We start from the raw sequence: 21752 nt of genomic DNA on the forward strand, positions 1-21752 counted from the left end.
AGTCAACTTCATCTCCTTCAGTACCTTCCCATCTCTCCCCAAAGAGGTTTATGAGGAAAAGATGCAGGGCTGGGCAAAATGAATAATTATAATCTGTGTAAGGAGCCACTTTATCATCTTCATTTCCGTTGCTGATCCGACAGCTTGTAATTTTATACATCTGCTTTCATTTGTAAAGCACTCACTTATCCTACTCATTCTTTATCTGTTCTCCCTGTTTCTTTTCCATTCCTTTTGTTTTTCTTGTTCATGTTCAGATACCTGTTTTTCCCTTTCTCCTTGAAGTTTAGCATAATGAATGTAATACAATAGGATCAGTCAAGAGTTTTTTTCTGCCGAGTATAATAGATGGACTACTCATTATATAGAACCAATCAAATCAAATGTAACACACTACAAGGCAGTTATGATAAGGATCCTTTATACATTGTTAAAATAAATAATACTGCTGAATGTAGTTCATTTTCCTTAAACGGGTTTTGTGAAATAACATTTGATGCATTTTCTTCATCATTCTAACTGAAACCAAATTTCTATACTTTCTTATTTCTTTCTGTTGTGGAAATGATGCATTACTGATTTTATTTTTAAAGATTATTTTAGTGAATGGATATCATTCAATAATTAGGGCTAAAATATTGATAGATGACATTTGCAGTATTATATTTTATAAAACAGCAACCCAAGGGAAACAACACTGTGTGAACAAAATAAATAAGTTTTAAAAGGGGTGGGGTGTGTTTCTGCTGTTGGTAAATGTAGGCATTATAGAAGTGTTAGGACCGAAGTATTTTATATATTCTACAGAATGGCCACTTACAATACAATCCTATGAATGCTTACTTTGAAGCAAGCCTACTGTATTAACAGCATCTTACCACAAAGTAATAACTGTAATCACTGTAAAGAAATTGGCTTGAAAGCACGTTTTAAATCAACGAAAGTGTTAAATAATCTAATAGATACATTCAAACACTATGATGAGCAAATTACAAAAGCTTTACAGTATACACTCGTCTATAGGTCTAAAAATTTATGCCCAACAATTGATCCCAAAACCCCAGGTTGACTCATTTACGGATCACTATGGTAATGTGATAGCAGTTCTTTCAGATTTCCCCATGCAATGCGTAGAAGAGTTTATTTCTCTCTGGAGTCAAGCAGAAAGAGTCCTGGGTGATTGACTGTTATTGTTGTTTAAAAGTCCCTCTCCTGCCCTGGCTGAAACGAAAAGCTGAAACGATGAAGCAAAAAGCCTCAATGAGAGTCTTTCTTGCCATACACATAAATATACACACTGAAGGAACCTCCAAGTTTTACCCTCAACTTATCCACAGGTCTTTGGCAAAATCCATAATTTTGGCCCCAAACCTGACCTTTATTTACATGAAGTCGACTTCTACTTGAATATATAAGGTATATTTCACAGTGCAATCCTATACATTGACTCGGAAGCAAGTCCTGTTAATTGAAAATCACTCCTAAGGAAGGGCTGTACAGGACACACAATTTAATAGCTGACTGAGCAATCTAAGAAAGCTTACTGAGAAATATGTCCTGCCTAATTCACAGGGTTTTGTACACTCCTTCTCAATGAAACCTTTATGTCACTTGATCCATAATCCAGAGGGAAAAAAATTAATGCTTTTCAAAGCATAAGAAACTTTAGATGAAAGAGAACACAAAGTTAGTGTAGTGTAATTACTTCTGGTAAAGTATCAGTTAGATCCAAAAGTAAGATTAAGATTTTGCAGCTTCTATCCAGCTATAACATCTAAATCTTACCTTTAATACACTAGTGTTAAAATTATTTCCTAAGTATTGTGAAAATGCTAAATTTCCATTGGAAGGCAACTGTAAAAGGAAAGGTTATCTGTGAATTCTAAAAGTTTTTACTGTGGAACCAGTGCATTACAGGTTCCAAAACGATACATTATTTTTCAAGAAGGAAATAATTTTAAAATTGTTATGTAGTAATCATTATTTCTTCATATTCTAATAGTAATAGGGCCTTCATATTCAATAACCCAACCTTGAGATTTGGAAGCCTACTGGCATGGATTAACACACTGCTACTGCTTCCTCAAAATCCCATGTCTGATGCTGCTTAATGAGTTGCTGACCTGAAAATATGTTGGCTAGCACAGCAGGGGAAAAATTCTTATATATTGGCTTTGTAAGTTAATAGAAAAACACTATAGAGGTGCAAGCACAGCATTATGGACCCTTTTTTCACAAGTGAAAAATCATTTCCAAACATCCCAGGAGATTACTCTTTCGGTGGCAACTGCATCATAGTGGACATTTCGTGCTAGTGCCCTGGCCCTTCTCTCAGCTATACACGAAGTATTTTTTGTGAAGTATTTTCTATGTATTCTAAAGACACATCTTTCTATTTAGTCTATTCCCAGTAAAAGATGTTGAACCTGTTAGTTGCCCACAGGTTCAACAGGTTTATCTGTATTAAAACTATTTCTAGTTCTTAGAGTCATTAAAATCCACAGACAGCAACTGGTATGTTTTTGGCATACTTAGCCATGCATGGAACTTTAAAAAAATGGTTTGACAGATGCTTGCATAGAGACCAAGTCTTTCTTGTATTTAAACATGCAATATTTTTCTATAAGTTACCAGATACCACTTTCTATGTTAAGTAATTCCCGTATTCAGTATGATTTATTTTCAGTTATATTTGAATAAGTAGTGAGCTGCCATCCACCCCGGAGAGCAAACTGTAGTTTCTGTTTGCCAGATTTGGCAACCACAACATCTTTTGATCTTTTTCATGAGGGAGGGTGACTCTGACTGTGAAAGAGAAGCAACTGCAAAAGAATCCTATTTTTCCTAAGAGAACAAAACAGGAGCTACCGTCTGTATTGTAAAGACTAAGCAAGCATAGAGGGAGCGGTTCTTTCATCAATACCTGAAACAGAAGCAAAAAAAGAAGACTGCCAGATGTTAAGCGTTCCTCAGCGTGAAAAAATACTGATAATATTAAACCTTTCAGAAATTTTTTTGGAGTGGTTTATGGTGTCTAGAAATTCCTGTCCCTAGAGAATATAGTGGCTTGTAGCCTGTCTTTATGAAAATTGCTTTCTTCTATTTAATTTTTTTTAGGGGGGGGGACAACAACAGTGATATTTTTCCCAGTCTTTAGATGAAGACAAGCACATAATACTTTCTTCTACTTCTATCTCATCTTCAAGGCTGAAGAAGTAAGCCTTCATGAATTCAGATTGTATGTTGTAAGATCACAATAAAGAGAAGCTGATAAATTAAGATGGGAGAGTCTTTTCCCATTTATAGCAATTATTTTAAAGATAAATGCAGACTACCAGAAACGTAGCTTTTACCTTTTTATGATTAAATAACCCTTTCAACTTATTTACACAACAAAGTCCTTTCAGAGGAAAAAAGATACCTAGACGATGAGTGAGTAATTATATTTCCAAAAGGTTCAGTACATCATGACAAAAGTGGTAGTGTTGAGGAATGAATTAAGATACAAATCTTAAATTCAGACTGGCTAATCAGAAATGGCCAACACATCTGGGCTGTAGTAGGGACATGGCATATGCCATCATTTGCAATCCCCAATCCATATTTTTTAAAAATAAAGCAGCAGAATCAGAGAAAAATTAAGCCATTTAAAAACTCGCATGTACCAAAAGTATGGAAACTGTAAGCTAAAACATCTGCCTTAACTCTTGTACCATATGTTTCCTGACTCCAATTCAACTGGTCTTTCAGCCATGATATGACACACAGAGTGTTTTGGTTGCCTTAATACATGACCTACAATAGAAAATGAATGTGTGGAGCATGACCCTATTAATTCTTTTGATGGCTTTTGATGTGATCAGCCATGACATCCTTCTGGACTGCCCAGGTGGACCAGGCACTGAGGCTCTCTATTGTATTCAGATCAAGTGGTGTTTGATGTCCCTGCTTGACTTCATGGCCTTTAGTATATTGTGTCCTGCACATTATTTAACATCTATATGGCACTGGAGGAGATGATTTGGAGCATTAGAGTGAGATGTCATCAATATGCTAATACCTAGCACTATTGGTCCTTGTCACTTAACACCAAGGAAGCAGTCTATTTCTATCTCGTCTTCAAGGCAGAAGAAAGGAAACTTCATGAATTCAAATTGTATGTTGTAAGGTTAGAACAAAGAGAAACTGATAAATTAAGTCATTTTCCATTTATAGCAGTTATTTGAAAGAGAAAGGCAGATACTCAGAAATGTAGTTTTTACATTTTTATGATTAAATACTCTTTCTGCTGACTTGAGCAACCAAGTTCTTTTTGACTTTGTGTGGATTTCCAGATGGCAGTAGCAGTGAGGGCTGTGTTTCTGTACAATTCTGCATAGTGTCCCAATTACAACCTTTCCTCATTTGACTGATTTGGACAGTCATTTATGCCTTAGTTACATTGTATGCAACTACTGCCATGCAAACATCCTGGAACTTCATTGAATACAAAATTCAGCAGCCAAACTGCCAATGGATATACAGTATTGAGGTTTTTTACCTGGCATTAAAATACTTAAACTGGTTGCCAATAGCACTCTAGGAGGTGATGTGTTGGTTTTAACATTAAAAGCACTAAACAGCATAGGACATGGGACCATCTCCTTGGTTATTAGACCCAGTCCTCATCCTCTGCAGGACTCTACAATGCAGGTTTAATTGACAACTTTCTGTACATTATTTTCATGTTCGGGTTGGACAGAATGGGTGGCACACAAGTCTGGCGCCAGGTAGGGAGCGGAACAAATAATTGTTTCATCATGAAGTGACACAGGTCAGCAAGAAACAGAAAAAATGATATCTTTTATGATCAAGTATAGTATATATGATTAAAAAATGGGAAGATTTGGATTTTTCAAAATGCAGGTTCTGTTCACAAGGAATTAAAACAGAGCATGACAGCCTATGCTTAGAGGATGCTTAGTGCAGCGTTGTTGTCCAAATGAAATTTGGACTAGCAGTTAATGTTCTCTGGATCAAAGGGAGCTCAGGGGGGTTAACCCGCATATACCCAGAAGCTCCTTTCCTGTAGATCATAACGACATCAGTAGTGTGCAATCATGAGTACAACAAAGAGGAACAAGGACACCATTTTTGCCCCTTCTGAAGATAGAAACAAGCTACACTAAACAGCTTTCTTACATAAATTGAAGAAAACTATTTAATGGAAACTGAGAGACACTTTCTGGATTCAATAACTTGGCCATTTTATAAGACATTGTTATTTTTAGGGGATTGGAATTGTGTTATTTTCCAACAAATGGTCAGGACTTCTGAGAAAGGCATAGAGTTCACAAGTCAAATTGCTAATATCTTTTATTCATTCATTCATTCATTCATTTAATGAATAATTGGAGATAATGTATTGGGATGCAAAATAATATACAGTGGGCTCTTGTTATCTGCTGGGGCTTTGGTTCCAGGACCCCTGTGCATAATAAATCTGTGCATGCTCGAGTCCCGTTAAATACAATGGCATAGTAAAATGGAATCCCTTATATAAAATGGAAATCAAGATGGAAAATCATTTGGAATGTATACTTTTTGGAATATTTTCAAGCCATGGATGCTTGAAAATTGTCTAGCAGAGATGGATAAGCTATCTGATCTTATTAGGGAAAACTGTTGCTGATGTTTTTAAAAGGTTGGGAACTTCTAGTTGACTTTTTGCATAAAAATGAAAATAGTATATTATCTATAGGGTTTGATAATTAATTGATTTGATTAAGTGGTAGAATTTTATATAGATTTTTTTTGGGATGGTAACTAGAGAATAGGACTAGATGTGGTACTAAAAATAACCATGGCAAAGAAAGCCAGCAATCATTGTAAATATTTGTTCCCTTGATTCTTTGTTTTTAATTTCCTTCTTTCTCTTTTCTGTTTGTTCTTTCCATTCTTTCTTTTTCGTTCTCTTTCTTGACATTATTTTTTTTAAATGTAGTTAAAATCTTTAATTAAAAGTATGTTTTTTAAAATGTAAGGTTCCTTGGGTTCCATGTCGAAAAGTGGGATATAAAATAAAATATATTAAAAAAAACCCAATCTCTAGCATTTGATTAAAGACACTTGCAAATTCTTCTAAAATGGATTATGGAGATACAAGTTCTGTTTGCAGGAGTGTACTCCTGTGAGGAGTATGCAAGATTGCTGCCTCTCTATTCTACCCCAAATAAATTTAAGTGCAGTTAAATATTCCACTCTTAAGTGTGCATGAAAGTGAAGTGTGCTTTTTAACTAGAAAGCTGCTGAGGTGTAATTTGCAGGTTGAAAAGCTGTTGAATCAAACCAGGGAGTACTTTGTAGACAAGGAAGCTGATGTATGGAATTTTATCTGGACTTTTCTGATCTGGCTATGGTGGTACATATCTTAGTTAGACCCCTTTTGGATTACTATAATACACTCTACATAGATATGCCTTTCAAGAGTGTTCAGAAACTTTAGCTGATATAAAAAGCTACAGTGACAGTGTTACTGGAGGGCAGGGTATAAGGACTATACAACTATCCTGTTACAACAGCTACACTGGCTGCCTGTCTGTTTCTGAGCACAGTTCACAGAGCTGGTTATAGATCCAGGCTGTCCAATACACTATAATCTTTTCAGGTGTATGTTTTAAATTGCTTTAATATTGTGAATAGTTTGATTCTATTTTAATTTTGGATTTTAGTTACATTGTATTTGTTTTAAATTGTAAAGCCACCTCAAGTCCCAATTTTTGGGAAAAGGGAAAGATATGAATGAAGCCAATGATAATAATAATAGTAGCTTTCCAGGACACTATTGCATTGGGAATTTAGCTGAGTTTTGTATGCTCGGTTAAACAGGCTAGAATGATATCTGGTTGTGCCCAATTTGGCCTGTCTCACTCCGCTATTAATTCTGCCCGGTCCTTAGCCCTATCCAATGCTGAAATAATAATAAATAAATAAAAGTTTTATTTATATACCGCAGCCTTCCATAGATCAGGGCGGTTTACACATCATTAAAATACATACATAGATCAAACAAATCAGATATAGACAGTACATCGAAAAACAATAAAACAATAAAAAGATAAAACCCCAATTAGCCCTTCCTCATGGCCACGGAAAGAGGAGGGAGGCCCTAAAAGATGTTCATGGGGGGAATGCTTGATGAAATAAGAAGGTCTTTAAATCCTTCTTAAATTGGGCCAGGGAGGTAGTCGAGCGGAGCTCAGTGGGCAGCGTATTCCAGAGGGCCGGGGCGGCGATGGAGAACGTCCGCTTGTTGACGGAGGAAAGCCTAGCCCCCGGGACCTTCAGGAGTTGCTGCCCAGAAATGCAGTTCCTAAGAGCCTTCTTAAATTACAGTAGAATACAGTCTGTGGGAGGAAGGATCCCTTTGCTTACAAATGTGTAAGATGTGTTAGGAAAATGGATGGCAATCAAATAGAAGTCTAGTTCTCAACCTTTAGCTTATGTCTGTAAATTCTCCCTTGAAGCTTTTAAGAAGGCGATAAAAATGATCCTCTTTTGGCAGGCCTTTCCTGATTTATTACGTCCAGAATGAAGGAATCTGTCCATATTATGCTCCCATATTAGCTGTCACTTGTCTAATTATCATCACCTTTTGATGTTATTGTTATGTATACGATTTCATTGTTATAATTTCTATATTTTAGGGAGGGTGGGTTACGGGGTGGGGGGTTCTGTTGTTTTATCACTTTTGTATTGCATAAACTCTGCTGTTACCTGCCTCAATCCCCAAAATGGAAGAGGTGGGATATAAATAAATTATTATTATTATCATTATCATCAAGGAAGGCCCATTTAAAAAAAGAACTTCCCTTCTTTGACATTTCCCCCCTATTTTTACTCTAATGTTAGAATGGAAGTTGGAATGTTTATAGCTATGCACTTTCTGGAAATCAAGAGAAAAGTAATGTCATCTGAATTAATTATTTTACTTTCTGAATGACCAATAATAATTTTAATTAGTTATTGGCACTGTCACCATTATTATATCCCAATGCCATGTTATACATTGTTCTACAGTGGGGCCTTGGTATCTGCTGGGGGTTGCTTCCAGGACTCCTGGGGATACTAAAACGTATGTTTGCTCAAGTCTCATTATATGCAATGGGCATAGTAAAATGGTATCCAATATATAAAATGACAAAATCAAGGTTTTTTAGATTTTAAGCAGTGGATGGTTGAGTCTGTAGATGTAGAATCTGTGGATATGGAGAGCCAACTGTACTTCACTTTGGGCACTTCAAAGATAATCCCCTTTTGCTATCATCATGGAGAAGGGTGGTCTTGAGATAAGTCAGTTTTATGGGCTCCAATGGAATTCCTGTGCTCCAATGGGATTCATCTCCTTTATGATTCTCCAATATTAAGTGCCAGAGAAAGGTAATCTAGCATATAATATTTTATTGCACATATTTTATCACATGTGAATGTAAGTGATTTTTAAAGCTCATAAAGCTCAGTTTTTGTTCTCACTGAACAACCACCATGACATCTGATTTCTCTACAATTTGCTGTAATGTCGGTGACCTATGTAAATACTACAATCCTGATGCCTGATTACATATGTTATATTTATTTATGGAATTTATAAAGCTTCAACAGCAGTCCATCTTAGAGTCAAATCCTGGCCTAACTAAAAGTGTTTTGCCTAAAGGGCAGAAAGAGGGGGGGGGGGGCAAAGTCAATCTACTGTTCTCAGTGGGGATCCCCTGATTCTGAGAGTCCCTCTATATGTTTTGAATTGCTAAATAATCTCCTTATAATACCCAGTCATGGTTTGATACTACAGAAATGATACTAGTTTAACAGCAATTTATAGTTTATTTCAGTGTCCATCTCCAAACTTTAGTAGTACCTCTCAGACTAACTGAAATATTTCATCATAAAGCTTCTTAAAAATGAACACTGGGTTAGATATATTTTAAATGTATTTAAATAGTTAACAGCTATTTCCTCAATTAATATTTAACATATTGAATGTTGCTGTTTTTACAGTAGTTGGTATGTACATCCACACGTTTAATTTTTCAGACAAAGTTTTTAGTCTAGTTTTAAATAATTATTGAAGTTGTTTTTCTCCCACAGAAAAAAAAATCTACAAATGGAATGAGTTGTACTGGAGGAGGCATTTCAACCTAGAAACCTTTACAGGAGCACTATAATGCTGGTAAATGCATTTTATTGAAGCGCCACTTGGGCTGTGTACACATGCACAGTTCAGATAACAAAGCGAAAATCTTTTTTACAAAGGCTATTTAAACAAACTTTCAGTGTTGGGTTGCAGTAGTGTGTCTGAAGTAAATAATGCAATATTGTTTGAGCTGGGAAAAAGTGGGAATTTGCTCTAGCCAGTCCTAATGTAGCCATGTGTGCCTGTCTATGACAGACAAGATAAACAGCAGCTAATTCCAGAACTCCGTACAGAGCATGTCTGAATAGTAAAACAGAGGGAAAGGGGGAAAGCAGATAAGCTTGCCCCACCAGCTAACCCTTGTAGGCTTAAAAAAAGCACAAGTCTTTAAGTTTTCTTACAAAAATAAAAAATTAAGAAAAAGCAGAAGCTAGTAAAGGAAAGGTCATCTTGGGAGTGAAGCAGATTGGTGGCTTGGAGCAGCCCCTGACTGGTGCAGGACTGCAGCAACTGGATGACTCACTCTGAAAGCGGGCTGCTGCCAGGGTCCTGAATGGGCTGCTGGCAAAGAGCAGACTTCCCCCGGTTTTCCTGTTGGCAGCCTCAGAGCGGCTTCTGGTGCTTTGGGGGTGTGCATTGTCTGCATGCCCCACCCCTGAATCAGCCGGAAGCCACACTTTTTGGCCCATCTGTCTCAGGCCTTGGATGAATTTTGGAAGAAGCTCCCCAGTAGTCTCTAACAAGGTTCAAAATACTTTTATTTACTTATGCAAGGCTTACCTGACCTGGTTGTTGCATTTTTACATGGGCACACAGTTAGTTTTGAATAACAAGTTTGCTGGTGTAGACCTTATCCATATTCTTTTCATGTCATTTCTGTCTCTCTTAACATTTCTTTCTGTTAGAATTTGTCAGGAACAATCTACGCTTTTCACATAAACAGGAATATGCTCATATTTTTAAGTGCATATTTTTTATCTTGTATGGAATTCTCTGAGCTGCCCTGAGTTTACTTTGGAAGACTCAGGTGCAAAACACACTGCAGAAATAATCCAGCTTGAAACCGCTTTAACTGCCTTGGTTCAATGCTAGGGAATTCTTGGAACTGTACTTTTGTGAGATATTTAGCCTTCTCTGTCAGAGAGCTCTGGTGACACAATAAATTATGATTCCCAGGATTCCCTAGCAATGAACCAGGGCAGTTAAAGCGGTCCCAAACTGGATTATTTCTGCAGTGTATTTTGGACCTCAGTCATATGCACCTCATCCAGTTTATTCTGGGCACGAATAAGGTATGAATGAAGAGATTCCCATAGGGCACAAAGGATTCTCTGCACTCTCTTGCATACTGTAGCTGCCTCACTACGGAGCATTTTTGCGGCTGAAGATTGGCATTAGCTTTGTATATGGGGGCTATGAATGGGTAAGGAAAGAGCTTATGCTGTTCTCATTATGAAAGTCTTGAAAGATTAGTACCAGAATCTACATTTTACTATACTTGTTCGATCAAGTATACAGTCTATAAATAAACAATTAAAATAAATTGGGGGGGGGGGAGAGAGACAAAAGGGAAAAAAATAACTAACTTTCCAAATTCCTCTGGTAAAAACAAACAAAAAGTTTAACATCCATTCAGTGTGATCTAGAAATAGTAAAACAAAGGAGAATTGAGAAAAGCCAATTTTTAAATGGTCTTACAAATTTTAATCCAAATACATTTTTAGAGCCAATTTCACAATCTTAAGCATTGGAAACAGAATATTTGTTACAACTGAGTCCATCAAAAATAAAGTGTGAGTAATTGTTTTCAAGATTTGGCTCTAAAATAGTATCCACAGGTGTGCTGGAGAATTCTACACGACTCTTGTAAGTCAGCTAATACAACCCTTTTTCTGATTTACTCAGAAAGAGGTTATAGAATGTTGGTGTTATAATGTTATCAGATTATTTTTTTTAAAAAATCTGCCTTGGAAAGGGAGACTGACTTTAAGATATAAACCACTGGAAATCCCTGTTATCGATAACCATTGATATTTTGCTTAATTTACCCATTCATGCTTCTGCACATGTCTCAACCAATTAACATAAACTTTTTTTTACACATTTATTTACTCTTTATCTTTCACATGTTCTTTACTCCTTTAATAAAGTTTTTTACTTAGGCCGATTCTTCACATAATATATCATGGCATCTATATAAAAACATGTGTTTGCTCTATATACTCCCATGGACATGTGTGTTGGATCTACAATTTACAGCCCCCTAGAGCCAGAGTGGCATAGTGGTTTGAGCAATGGACTATGACTCTGGAGACCGGGGGATTATTGAGAAAATAATCCAGAATGAATTTGGGTTGAATCTCTGTTGTTCACATACATTCTGAATGCATCCCTTCAGTGTTTTGGAGGTGAGGGAATGCCAAAATTCCCACTAACCCTGGGATAATCTATATCTGGCTATTTTCTGAGGATTTTTTAAAAAAGATTTGTATTGTTGGCAGTGTGAATAACCAATGCAAATAGACCCAAATAGACTTGGGATAAAACTATGCATGCCTTGAACATGTTTTGAATATATTCACATTGTCAACAGCCTCATGGTCAAGAAAGTGCCACCTCTTTCCCAGCAGAACAGCTGCCACTGGGGAAAAAAAGAGATGAAAATTGGGGAGAGAAAAAGGAATACTGGCCCCCCTTGAATGGTGGGAGGAAGAACCTCTGCCCGGCTGAGGGGTACCAGTGGGTGCTTGCACATGTGAGCAACTGAACTCACAGAAATGTGGAGAAATGCGTTTCCATAGTGTACCAAACCTGGAATGCATGAGTGAGGTTATTCACATTGTTCTGGTGAAGAAAAGACATCTGAATGACCCCCAAGGATCGATTCCCAGCTTGGCTATGAAACCCACTGGGTTACCTTGGGCACATCACACCTTCTCAGCCTCATGGGAAAGCAATGGCAAATCTCTGCTGGACAAATCTTCCCAAGAAAACCCAATGATAGGTTTGCCTTAGGGTTGTCATAAATTGGAAATGAATTGAAGCCACACAACAAAGCAAGCATTTAGATTAATTTGAACACTCATATTATGTTTATTGTTGCATGCCTTCAAATAATTTTCAACCAATGGCGACCCTAATTTTTTAAAATGTTGCCTTTCTTATGTTGCCCTCTAATTTCTAAAATACAAATAATATTTAAGTAGTGAAAACATAGTTTTAATCAATACACCACATCTGACAGAAGGAGGAGCTCTATGTCTACTTTGGCCATATTATTTTAAGCAATGCAGCTTACAGTTCTAGGTCTCAAAAGAAGCATATTAAGAGTAAAAGCATTAGAAATTATTTTAAGTAGTAATATTATTGCTTTCTTATATATTGTAAACAATTTAATACCATCTATAATTAAAACTAATTTTCAATTAGCAATGTAAAGGAATTTTAAAAATGCTATATGCACTTCTTAAAGATAATGCAATTGATACTCACAGGCATCTCTAATATACAGCAACATGGCTAAGAAAACGTAGTCAACTAAGTCAAGAGTGATGCTGTCAGCAAATAAAGCATCCCAGACGACTAGAAGGTCCTGGAGTGGAAATTCCCGTCCAAACAGAAGTCTAACCCATCGGCTAAAAGAAATAAAATCAACAGAACATGTCAAAAGTTGCATAATGCTGCCCAGAATCTGATGACCTTCAGAGAAACTTACTACAAGTAAGTAACTTACTATAAAATTTGTACTTAGAAATGTGTGTATGCACAGTTTGTTAGTAGACTACAACCATGAAAATCAAGGGGACTTGAATTAGTTATTACTATTTTATTGCCCATGAGTTCCAATGAGATTACTCCAAGTTTTATGAAGTGGATCTAGGGTGTCTGCTTGTGTCTTTACTTAGACAAAGATTAGTGTTAAGGTCTTCAAAGCTTTGAAGCTTTTCTTTCCACCTGCTTATTAAGGAGATTACTACATGCAGCTTTTAAATTGCTATCACAGCTGGAGAAAAGCGCCTTTGGTGATACTTATTCCACAACGACGCCTGTGATGCATAGCTGCTGTGTCTCCAAAGTGTGGTTAGGGTGTCCCTTTTCATGAACAGGAGAAACCCATCAATGTCCTCTCAACTGCATTAATTCTCAGGTACGAAACATCGCTGCAGAACAGTTGTCATACTAGCAGTCATATGGTGTCAGTGTCTCCTCCCCCCACATTCCTAAGCAGGCTGAGTGCGTTTATTTTTTTTTCTATTGCTTTTCTTTCCTTTAAAAAAATTAAGTTCCATTAGTAGAACTGGAATTGTGCAAGAAAGTTAAAATAAAAATTAAATTAAATTAAATTGAGGAACAGGAATAAGACAAGGAAGTGGGGTTAAGGAGGAATGTGAAAGAGAGCATAATGGCAGAAGCAGCTCCAGTCATATAATTGACAAAACATGTGACAATAGCTGCTCTAAAACCAGTACAGTGGTGCCTCGGGTTACGAAATTAATTCGTTCCGCGGCCGCTTTCGTAACCCGAAAAGCCTTCGTAAGCCGAAATGCCATAGGCGCTAATGGGGAAAAGCCGCGATTTGCGCCGAAAAGCGCCAAAAGTTTTTTCGTAACCCGAAAAAACATTCGTAACCCGGAACAATAATTCCCTATGGGATTTTTTCGTATCCCGAAAATTTCGTAACCTGGGTATTTCGTATCCCGAGGTACCACTGTATATTTCCATTGATGCAACTGCTGTAAAAATGGGACTTGTAGGGTCATCCCATCTCCTGGCTCCCCCAAATTTTACAGATGATCTCAGCAGCAACAGTGCAACCTATGTCTGGCTAAACCATACCAGTACAATATGGACCTAACTTTGAAGAATGAGTTTTGCTACTATAGGGTTAAGAAATTTAAGAAACTATTTATCAATATTGCCTCAAACAATACAATAACATGTATTTATGAATATCTGCTTATAGAACTGGCAGAAATATTACCACAGAAGATGTGGGAGAAACATGATGCAAAGCTAATTTTACACAATTTAAACATTCTGTTTTATCCTATGGTACAAAACTACTGCTCAGTGACTTGCCCACAGGAAACTATTATCTTTTGGTGTCACAAACATGACTTAGACTCTGTAGGAAGCCTATCACTTGAAGTAGCAGTTACGGTACTCCTTTTGTTAAACCCACCTATCTCAGAACTCAGCAGCACTGCAAGCATTTCAGCTGAGTGTATTCCTAACTACCTAATGCAGCTTGGAAGGAAGGATAAAACTAATACACTTTAAAGAAAAAAAGTGCATGGTTTAATAGAATTTGTTATTAGTCTTTTTTAAAATCAGAAATCTCTTTTTCTTCTTTACCATTTTATTATGCAGTGCTAATCGTTTGTAGATGTAAGCTTGTTCTGCTCAAATCAAAGTCAGACAATCAGTCTGTCCTTTTTTCCCTTCCTTATTGTGCTTTTAGATTTTCTCTTGGGAATATTGACTCCTAATCCCTAGAGATGTTCTGTTTTCACAGATGTAGACAGCTGAAGACCTGGACTGCTTTAGTAACTATAATGCTGCCATTAATAGTCTGAACCTCTCTGACTCAATGGGTATAAGCACTTTACACAATTGTAAATTGGTATCTGTTCATTTTTAGTAACATTTTCCTTGTAGCATCCACAAACTAAGAGACCCATTGTCTCTGAACTATGTTCCCATATGGCTTGACTTCAGCAAGCAATATCTTCATAAAAAGAGATGCTAGAAGGAATTAAGTTCTAAGTTGGAGTGTTTGCTTACTAATTAACACACACTTATTGCTCTTTCAAATATTTAGAGATAATCTAAGGTAAACTTAATGATACCACTGGACAAGAGAAGCTCCTTTCTTTTCAGATGGTTGTCTATAGTTTAATTATAGCTCTGTCCTGTTAATTCCAATTTCACATCTGCTACACCTGCAGACTATCCTTATCCTTGCTCACAATGGTGTACCCTTTTATCACATGCAGTAACAAAATAATTCCTGTTTTGCTACACCGAAATAGCAATTGCAGTCAACCAAAAATACAGAAGGTTTTTTAAAAGGCAATGGTAAACAATAAAGAGTTGCTGCAAGCTCTTTGATGAAATGTGTAATCCCATGTTTTCTACATATGATCTATGTAATTAAACCATAATTCCAAACAATTCATAATTACCATCCACAGACAGTGGTTTAATAATGACCTACAACAGAGAGAACCTAATGATCTGGAAACTTCTAACTACAAAGAGTGGCACTTTTAAAAAGCAAAAATGAAACTTTAAAACAAAAGCATTTTTATTAATGATTACAGTACCAGCAACAACTTATAAATAGAACCTTGGAGAGCGGGTGCCAGTCAGAGAAAAAGAATACAGGGCTCGAGGGATCTATGGTATTTCTCTGAATAAAGGCATTTTAGTCTCCAAATTGTATTTTGGGGCATGGTCTCACACAATCAGAATCTTCAGCATAATGAAGACTTTATGAATAAATGCAATGGTATTTGGGGTTCTTTAAATGCAGTACTAATGTGGGTAAACAATTTCCAGAACTTGCTGAACTGACACACACAATCATGTCTGAGAAGATTTACCTTGTGGAAGTTAACTTGTGTGTGTGTGTGTGTGTGTGTGTGTGTGTGTGTGTGTGTTATACTGCCAAGTAATCATAATACTATGTATTTGGGTAAATCATAGACGGTGTTAGCAGGTAAACCTTTACTTTGCAATTGCACTGCCTCATGCAAGGAAAATGACAGGAGGTCCAGACATCACATTCACTTAGCAGTCCTGCCAATGTTTTCTTATTGCCCCCCCCCCAAATCTTTTTATTAACTAGAATAAAACTTCTGTTGAGGAAAAATATATAGGATATAGTTGCATAATCCATTATAACTGTGAATGATAGATGCTTTTTGGAAGCCCCTGCAGTCTTTCAAGAGACTGAAGGTGCAGTGCACTCCCCCTAGCTTTGAAGACAAATAACATTTAGGGTGTTACTAAACTGATAATACTATGGTCAAAACTTTCCAAAAGTTGCACATAAATATTAAACTAAGTGAGATGAAACCTTGTTAACTTGATTGCTAAGCAAGTTAACATCCAAGGAAGTGCCAACTGACTACATCTTCATATCACCTGATCAAACTGGATAAGAAACACTTCTTAACATTGTCTTGTAAATGAGGAAGGATTCTAGCAGATATGCAAGGCACAGAATAGGTATGGAATAATAAGGCATGAGAGAATGTTAATTGAATGGCTGAAATTAAAGGGAGGAGGCCATCATACCTGAGCAAGGAAGTGCATAAAATTGTAGGATTATATAACAACTATATAATACTAAACAACTACAACACTAAATGGCTAGAATTACTAGTTTTTGGGGAAAAAAAGTCATTGTAAGATAACAGGGTCTCCACTGTGATGATGGGAAATACTCCTAATCATTACACCTGATCAGTTGCTACATATACATTCCACCAAGTGTTATTTTGTCTAATGCAGTGTATAAGGGGGGGGGGGGGGAAGATATAAACCATTAGATAAAATGCATACCTTGGGTATGTCTGTGTCATATTGCTTGTTTTAATTCGTGCTGCATTTTAACATTTAAAGTAAAATATTTTAAGAGTTGCTTACATCTGAAGTGTGACAGACCACTCTTACAGGGCCCTGTTACTGCCAACAAAATGTCACAGACCGCCCTTATCCCCACTACTAGGCTACTCTCTACCACAATATCTCTATGCTACTGCCACCACCTACTAACCCTTAGCCTTGCCTTAGGAGAGGGGTCTATGTGTAGGACAAAACAGAAGTTTAATCATTTTAATCATTTTTTTAAAAAGCAATTGAACAGTGCTATTTTCATTTACAACCGGGATCAATGAAGGATACTAAAAAACTGAAGTAGATTTAATACAATAATTTAAAACCTGTCTACAAAAATCAGCAGATGGACTTCCAGTTGATGATGGCATCATGTCTGTCTGTCTATCACTTTAGTTGTGTAGAGACAGCAGCTGAACATGGTATTTGTGCTGGTAGGGCTAGCTGGAATACGCCCCCAGTAAAGAGAGTCTGGACGGGCTCATGGGAGACACATTGCCAGCTTCTGGTGGCTGAATCCTTGGAAGTTCAAGGCACTGGATTGTGTATGGAGCTGAGGAATTGAAGGAGCTGCCACAAACATGCTTATATAGTCTCCTGGTGAGGGAGCAGCAGAAGTGCTGCCACCAAAAAGTAGCAGATGTTTCAGCTCCTGTCTTCCTTGGTGATGTCTGTTGAAATGGAAGCAATAATTTGGACATGACCTAAGCGGCTCAGCCGCTTTAAGGGAAGGTATGCCTTTAATGGTCTTCATGATGGGTGGCTGGCCTAGCCATTTTGTTGTACTGCCTCTTGGGGGGCCATTTTGTTGTATTCCATAGGGGGGTGCCATTTTGTTGGCCAGGCTTCTCAGATGATGCCATTTTAATTTTTTTCTCAGTGTTGTTTCTTTTACTGGGGGGGAATGTGTCTCTCTGACTGATGAGTTTGGGATTTGTAGTTTGCTTTCTAGCTGTGGAGTCTCTCTGATTTATGAGTGGGTGTTATGGCTCCCAAGAAAGGTGTGGGCCTGCTAAGAAGGCAGACCGTTTGAGCTAAATTGTCTGCTTAGCCTTTGCGGTAAAGGCCCAAGGTTTGCTTGATAGCATGTCTGACTTTAGGGTGATAAGGGTGTTTGAAGGTTGGACAAGGGCTTGGGTTTGAGGTCAGGCTCTAGGAAGCCAATATCTCTGGCTGGGGGATGAAGGAAACAAAGGTCTGTGTTTTGCGCATCACCATTTGAAGTGGCTCTTTTTCATGCTACCACACTAACTGCATTTTGGGGGGCTTTTCGAGTAAGTGAATTGGTTGCTTTTTCGAAGTATGATCTGTTAGGCAAACCTTTGGCCTTTGGTGATTTGGCGCTTTCCACACAGTGAGCAGAGATTATTTTGAGGGGATCCAAATGGATAAGAGACGGATGGGCACTTTGATCTCATTGGGGTCCTGTCCTCAGAAGGAATTGTGCCCTTTATTGGCTTTACAGTCTTATGCATGCTTACAAGGCACTTCCTCTGGGTTTCTCTTGTGTCACAAAAATGTCTCCCACCTTACTAAATTTCAATTCTGGTCTATTACCTCTAAAGCACTGAACAACCTGGGTTTCTGGGTGGTTAAATCTGGCATCCATTCTTTTAGGATTGAAGCAGCTTCCACAACAGCAGCCATGGGCTTTAGCCTGCAGGTAATCCAATATATTGGACACTGGAACTCTTCTGTTTATAAGACGTACATATGTAAGTTTTGATGCAAAGTTTTTAACCTTTATTCTGATTTTCTATCCACTTCCAGGAACTGTTTGGCGTGATGGCGAGTCTTGATCTGCGGCTACAGTATGGTCTATTGGGCAGTGAGATAGGCCCAACAGAGTCATTTCGGACCTCACCTTAGTTTGAATGAAATTGCCATTGTTGAATGGTTGGGGAGCAGGGGCCTTTGTTGGAATGGACTGCTCCCCTTGCTGTTTGCTGTGTGGGCCTCCTCCAGATGTTTTAGTCATTCACCTTGATGGGAATGGGGGGGGGGGTGTTTGCTCTCTCTTACAAACTCAGGATTCTGGGAGAGAGTGCCCTATGTTTACCTTCCAATAGGCTGGATGAACAGGTTGCTCACCTGTAACTGTGTTTCTTCGAGTGGTCATCTGCGAATTCACACAAATGGGTTTATTCTGCGCCTGCGCAGCAATCCTCGGAAACTTCTAGAATCTCTAGGCAGAAAGTAATGTATCTTTCTGCAACTTTTTGGCGGTAGCTCTGCCCACCCATATATAAGGCCCCTGGTGGCCCGCTCTTCTTCAGTTCCGAATGAGCCGCTAATCAGCGCGGCAACAAGCATTGTCAAATGAGCAGACACTGAGGGGATGGATGGGCGGGTTTGTGTGAATTCGCAGATGACCACTCGAAGAAACACAGTTACAGGTGAGCAACCTGTTCTTCTTCTTCGTGGTCTCTGCGAATCACACAAATGGGTTTAGACTAGCGAGCTATAGTCAGTGGAGGAGGGAGTGTCAATACCCAATAATCACATATCAATAAAGTATGTAAACCAAACAACTGTGTTATTTATTAACAGTGCAACAGGTCTATTGCATAGCAAAGAGTAACACTGCCCTCCCAAAGGCTGCATCATGCCTGGCCCTTGCATCTAGCCTGTAATGTCTAATGAATGTCAAAGGCTGGCACCAGACAGCTGCCTTACACACATCCTCAAGGGGAATCCCCGTCAAGAAGGCTGAGGATGCAGCTACCGCCCTAGTTGCATGGGCTCTAACCCGACCTGGTAGAGGCTTTCTAGCCAGTTCGTAGCAGAGGTGGATGGTACTGACCACCCACTTGGAGAACCTCTGCGGTGACACCGGCAACCCCTTCTTGGCTTCGGAGTAGCACACAAACAGTCTCTCCGAACGCCTGGAAGCAGATGTCCTGTCCAGATAGAACGCCAGCGCCCTGCGGACATCCAGGGCATGGAGCTGACGCTCAGAGTCTGTGGTTGGATTAGGAGCCAGAGTCGGCAAAACAATGTCCTGGTTGATGTGAAAAGCAGACACTACCTTTGGCAAGAAAGTAATGTCTGTACGGAGCACCACCTTGTCCTTATGGAAACGGAGGAAAGGCTGGTCCATCCTCAGAGCACACAGTTCACCAGCTCGATGGGCTGACGCGATAGCTACCAGGAAGGCCGTCTTCCAAGTGAGGAGTCTCAGGTCCGTGGTAGCTAAAGGCTCAAAGGGCTTGGACACCAGATGTGCCAGGACGGTATCTAGACTCCACTGTGGCGTAGGGTCTAGAACCGGTGGGTGCAATTTGTTGAATCCCTTAAGGAACCTCCTTATGAGAGGATCACCAAACAGGGAAGGCTTGTCCTGGAACAGGTAGTGAGATGAGATAGCCGACAGGTAGCACTTGATAGAACTCAAAGAAAGGCCTGTGTCTGCCAAGGTCATGAGAAAATCCAGGACCACAGGGATGGAGACACGGGATGGTGGAACGTCCTTTGCTTGTAGAAAGGTTAGGAACCTATCCCATTTGTAGGCATAGGACCTCCGTGTGGACAGTCTCTGAGCTGCCCTGATGATATCCTGTACACCGGATGGAAGTGTCCTCAGGATGGAATCCTCCATGCTACCACTGGGAGAGATTGCATCTCGGGATGGTGAACTTGTCCGCCGTGGAGCGAGAGCAGGTCGGGCCAGTGCTCTAGGCGGAGATGGTCCTGCGCTCGTTGTAAGAGCAGAGCAAACCAAGGCTGTCTGGGCCACCACGGAGTTATTAGGATTGCATCTGTATGGTCGGCCAAAATCTTCGAGAGGACCCGAGTGATGAGGGGAAACGGAGGAAAGGCATATAGGAGGCCTTGAGTCCATTTGATCTGGAAGGCGTCCCCTTCCGATCTTGGGTCTCTGTACTGTGAGCAAAATCTTACCGTGTGGGCGTTCAGCCGGGAGGCAAAGAGGTCGAGGAGGGGGATTCCCCAACGATTGAAAAGTAGGGAGACCACCTCTGGATGTAGTCTCCACTCGTGGCAAGTGGAGGGTGACCTGCTGAGTTGGTCTGCCAGGTCGTTCTGGTCGCCGGGCAGGTGGATGCTTTGTAGCAGAATCTTGTGTGCTATGCACCATTCCCAAATGCGGGTGGTGGCTAACAACAGAGTCCTTGACTTTGTACCTCCTTGTTTGTTGAGGTAGTACATGACGGTGGTGTTGTCGGTGAGAAGAAGCACCGCCTTGTCCGTGAGGACGGACTGAAAGGCTCTGAGTGCTTTCTCCACGGCAAGCATTTCCAAGACGTTGATGTGGAGAGCAGCTTCTGCCGGTGACCATTTGTCCTTTATTGTAAGGTCCAGCGTGTGGGCGCCCCATCCCTGTAGGGAGGTGTCCGTAGTCAGAGAGATGTCCGGCTGAGGGGGTAGGAATGGCATCCCCACACAGACGTTGTCGGATTGGAGCCACCATCGTAAAGACCTCTGTACAGTCCTCGGGATGGTGAGAAGCTTGGTAGGCGTGTCTCGGCTGGAGTCGAACACGGAGAGGAACCAAGATTGAATGGGCCTCAGACGCAGTCTGGCCCACGGTGTGACGAAAGTGGTGGAGGCTAAATGTCCCATGGCGATTTGCACTGAACGGGCCTGAAGACGTCTTCGGCGCAGGAAGGGCTGCAGGGATGCACAGAGGGCCTGGAACCTTGTCTGTGGAAGGTATGCCCTCATCTGTAGAGAGTCCAGCGTTGCTCCTATAAAGTCTATTCGCTTGGTAGGAGTCAAGTTAGACTTGTCGAAATTGACCTGTAATCCCAGTGCTTGCAGCAGGGATAGGGCAAAATCTAGCTGCTTGAGAAGCGTGTCCTTTGAGGATGCTGCGAAGAGCCAGTCGTCCAGGTATGGGAAGACTGTCATTCCCTTTTGACGCAGGTATGCCACCACGGGTGCCATGCACTTGGTGAAGACTCTTGGAGCTGTGGAAAGGCCAAAGGGAAGGACCTTGTAC

General features: G+C 39.6%; 1 protein-coding gene across 8 annotated transcripts in view; it reads right to left on the minus strand.

Moving 5' to 3' along the window:
• The window catches only part of TBC1D5 (TBC1 domain family member 5), a 304630-nt gene that overhangs the window by 51169 nt on the left and 231709 nt on the right, over positions 1-21752 (minus strand). For all 8 annotated transcript variants that reach the window (XM_042474674.1, XM_042474672.1, XM_042474673.1 and 5 more), the window contains one exon: positions 12662-12804. In XM_042474674.1, coding sequence (XP_042330608.1) covers positions 12662-12804 — 143 coding nt within the window. The remainder of the gene's footprint in view (positions 1-12661; positions 12805-21752) is intronic.

This window comes from Sceloporus undulatus, chromosome 6 (genome assembly GCF_019175285.1).
Source record: "Sceloporus undulatus isolate JIND9_A2432 ecotype Alabama chromosome 6, SceUnd_v1.1, whole genome shotgun sequence".
In the NCBI taxonomy this organism is placed as follows: Eukaryota; Metazoa; Chordata; class Lepidosauria; order Squamata; family Phrynosomatidae; genus Sceloporus; species Sceloporus undulatus.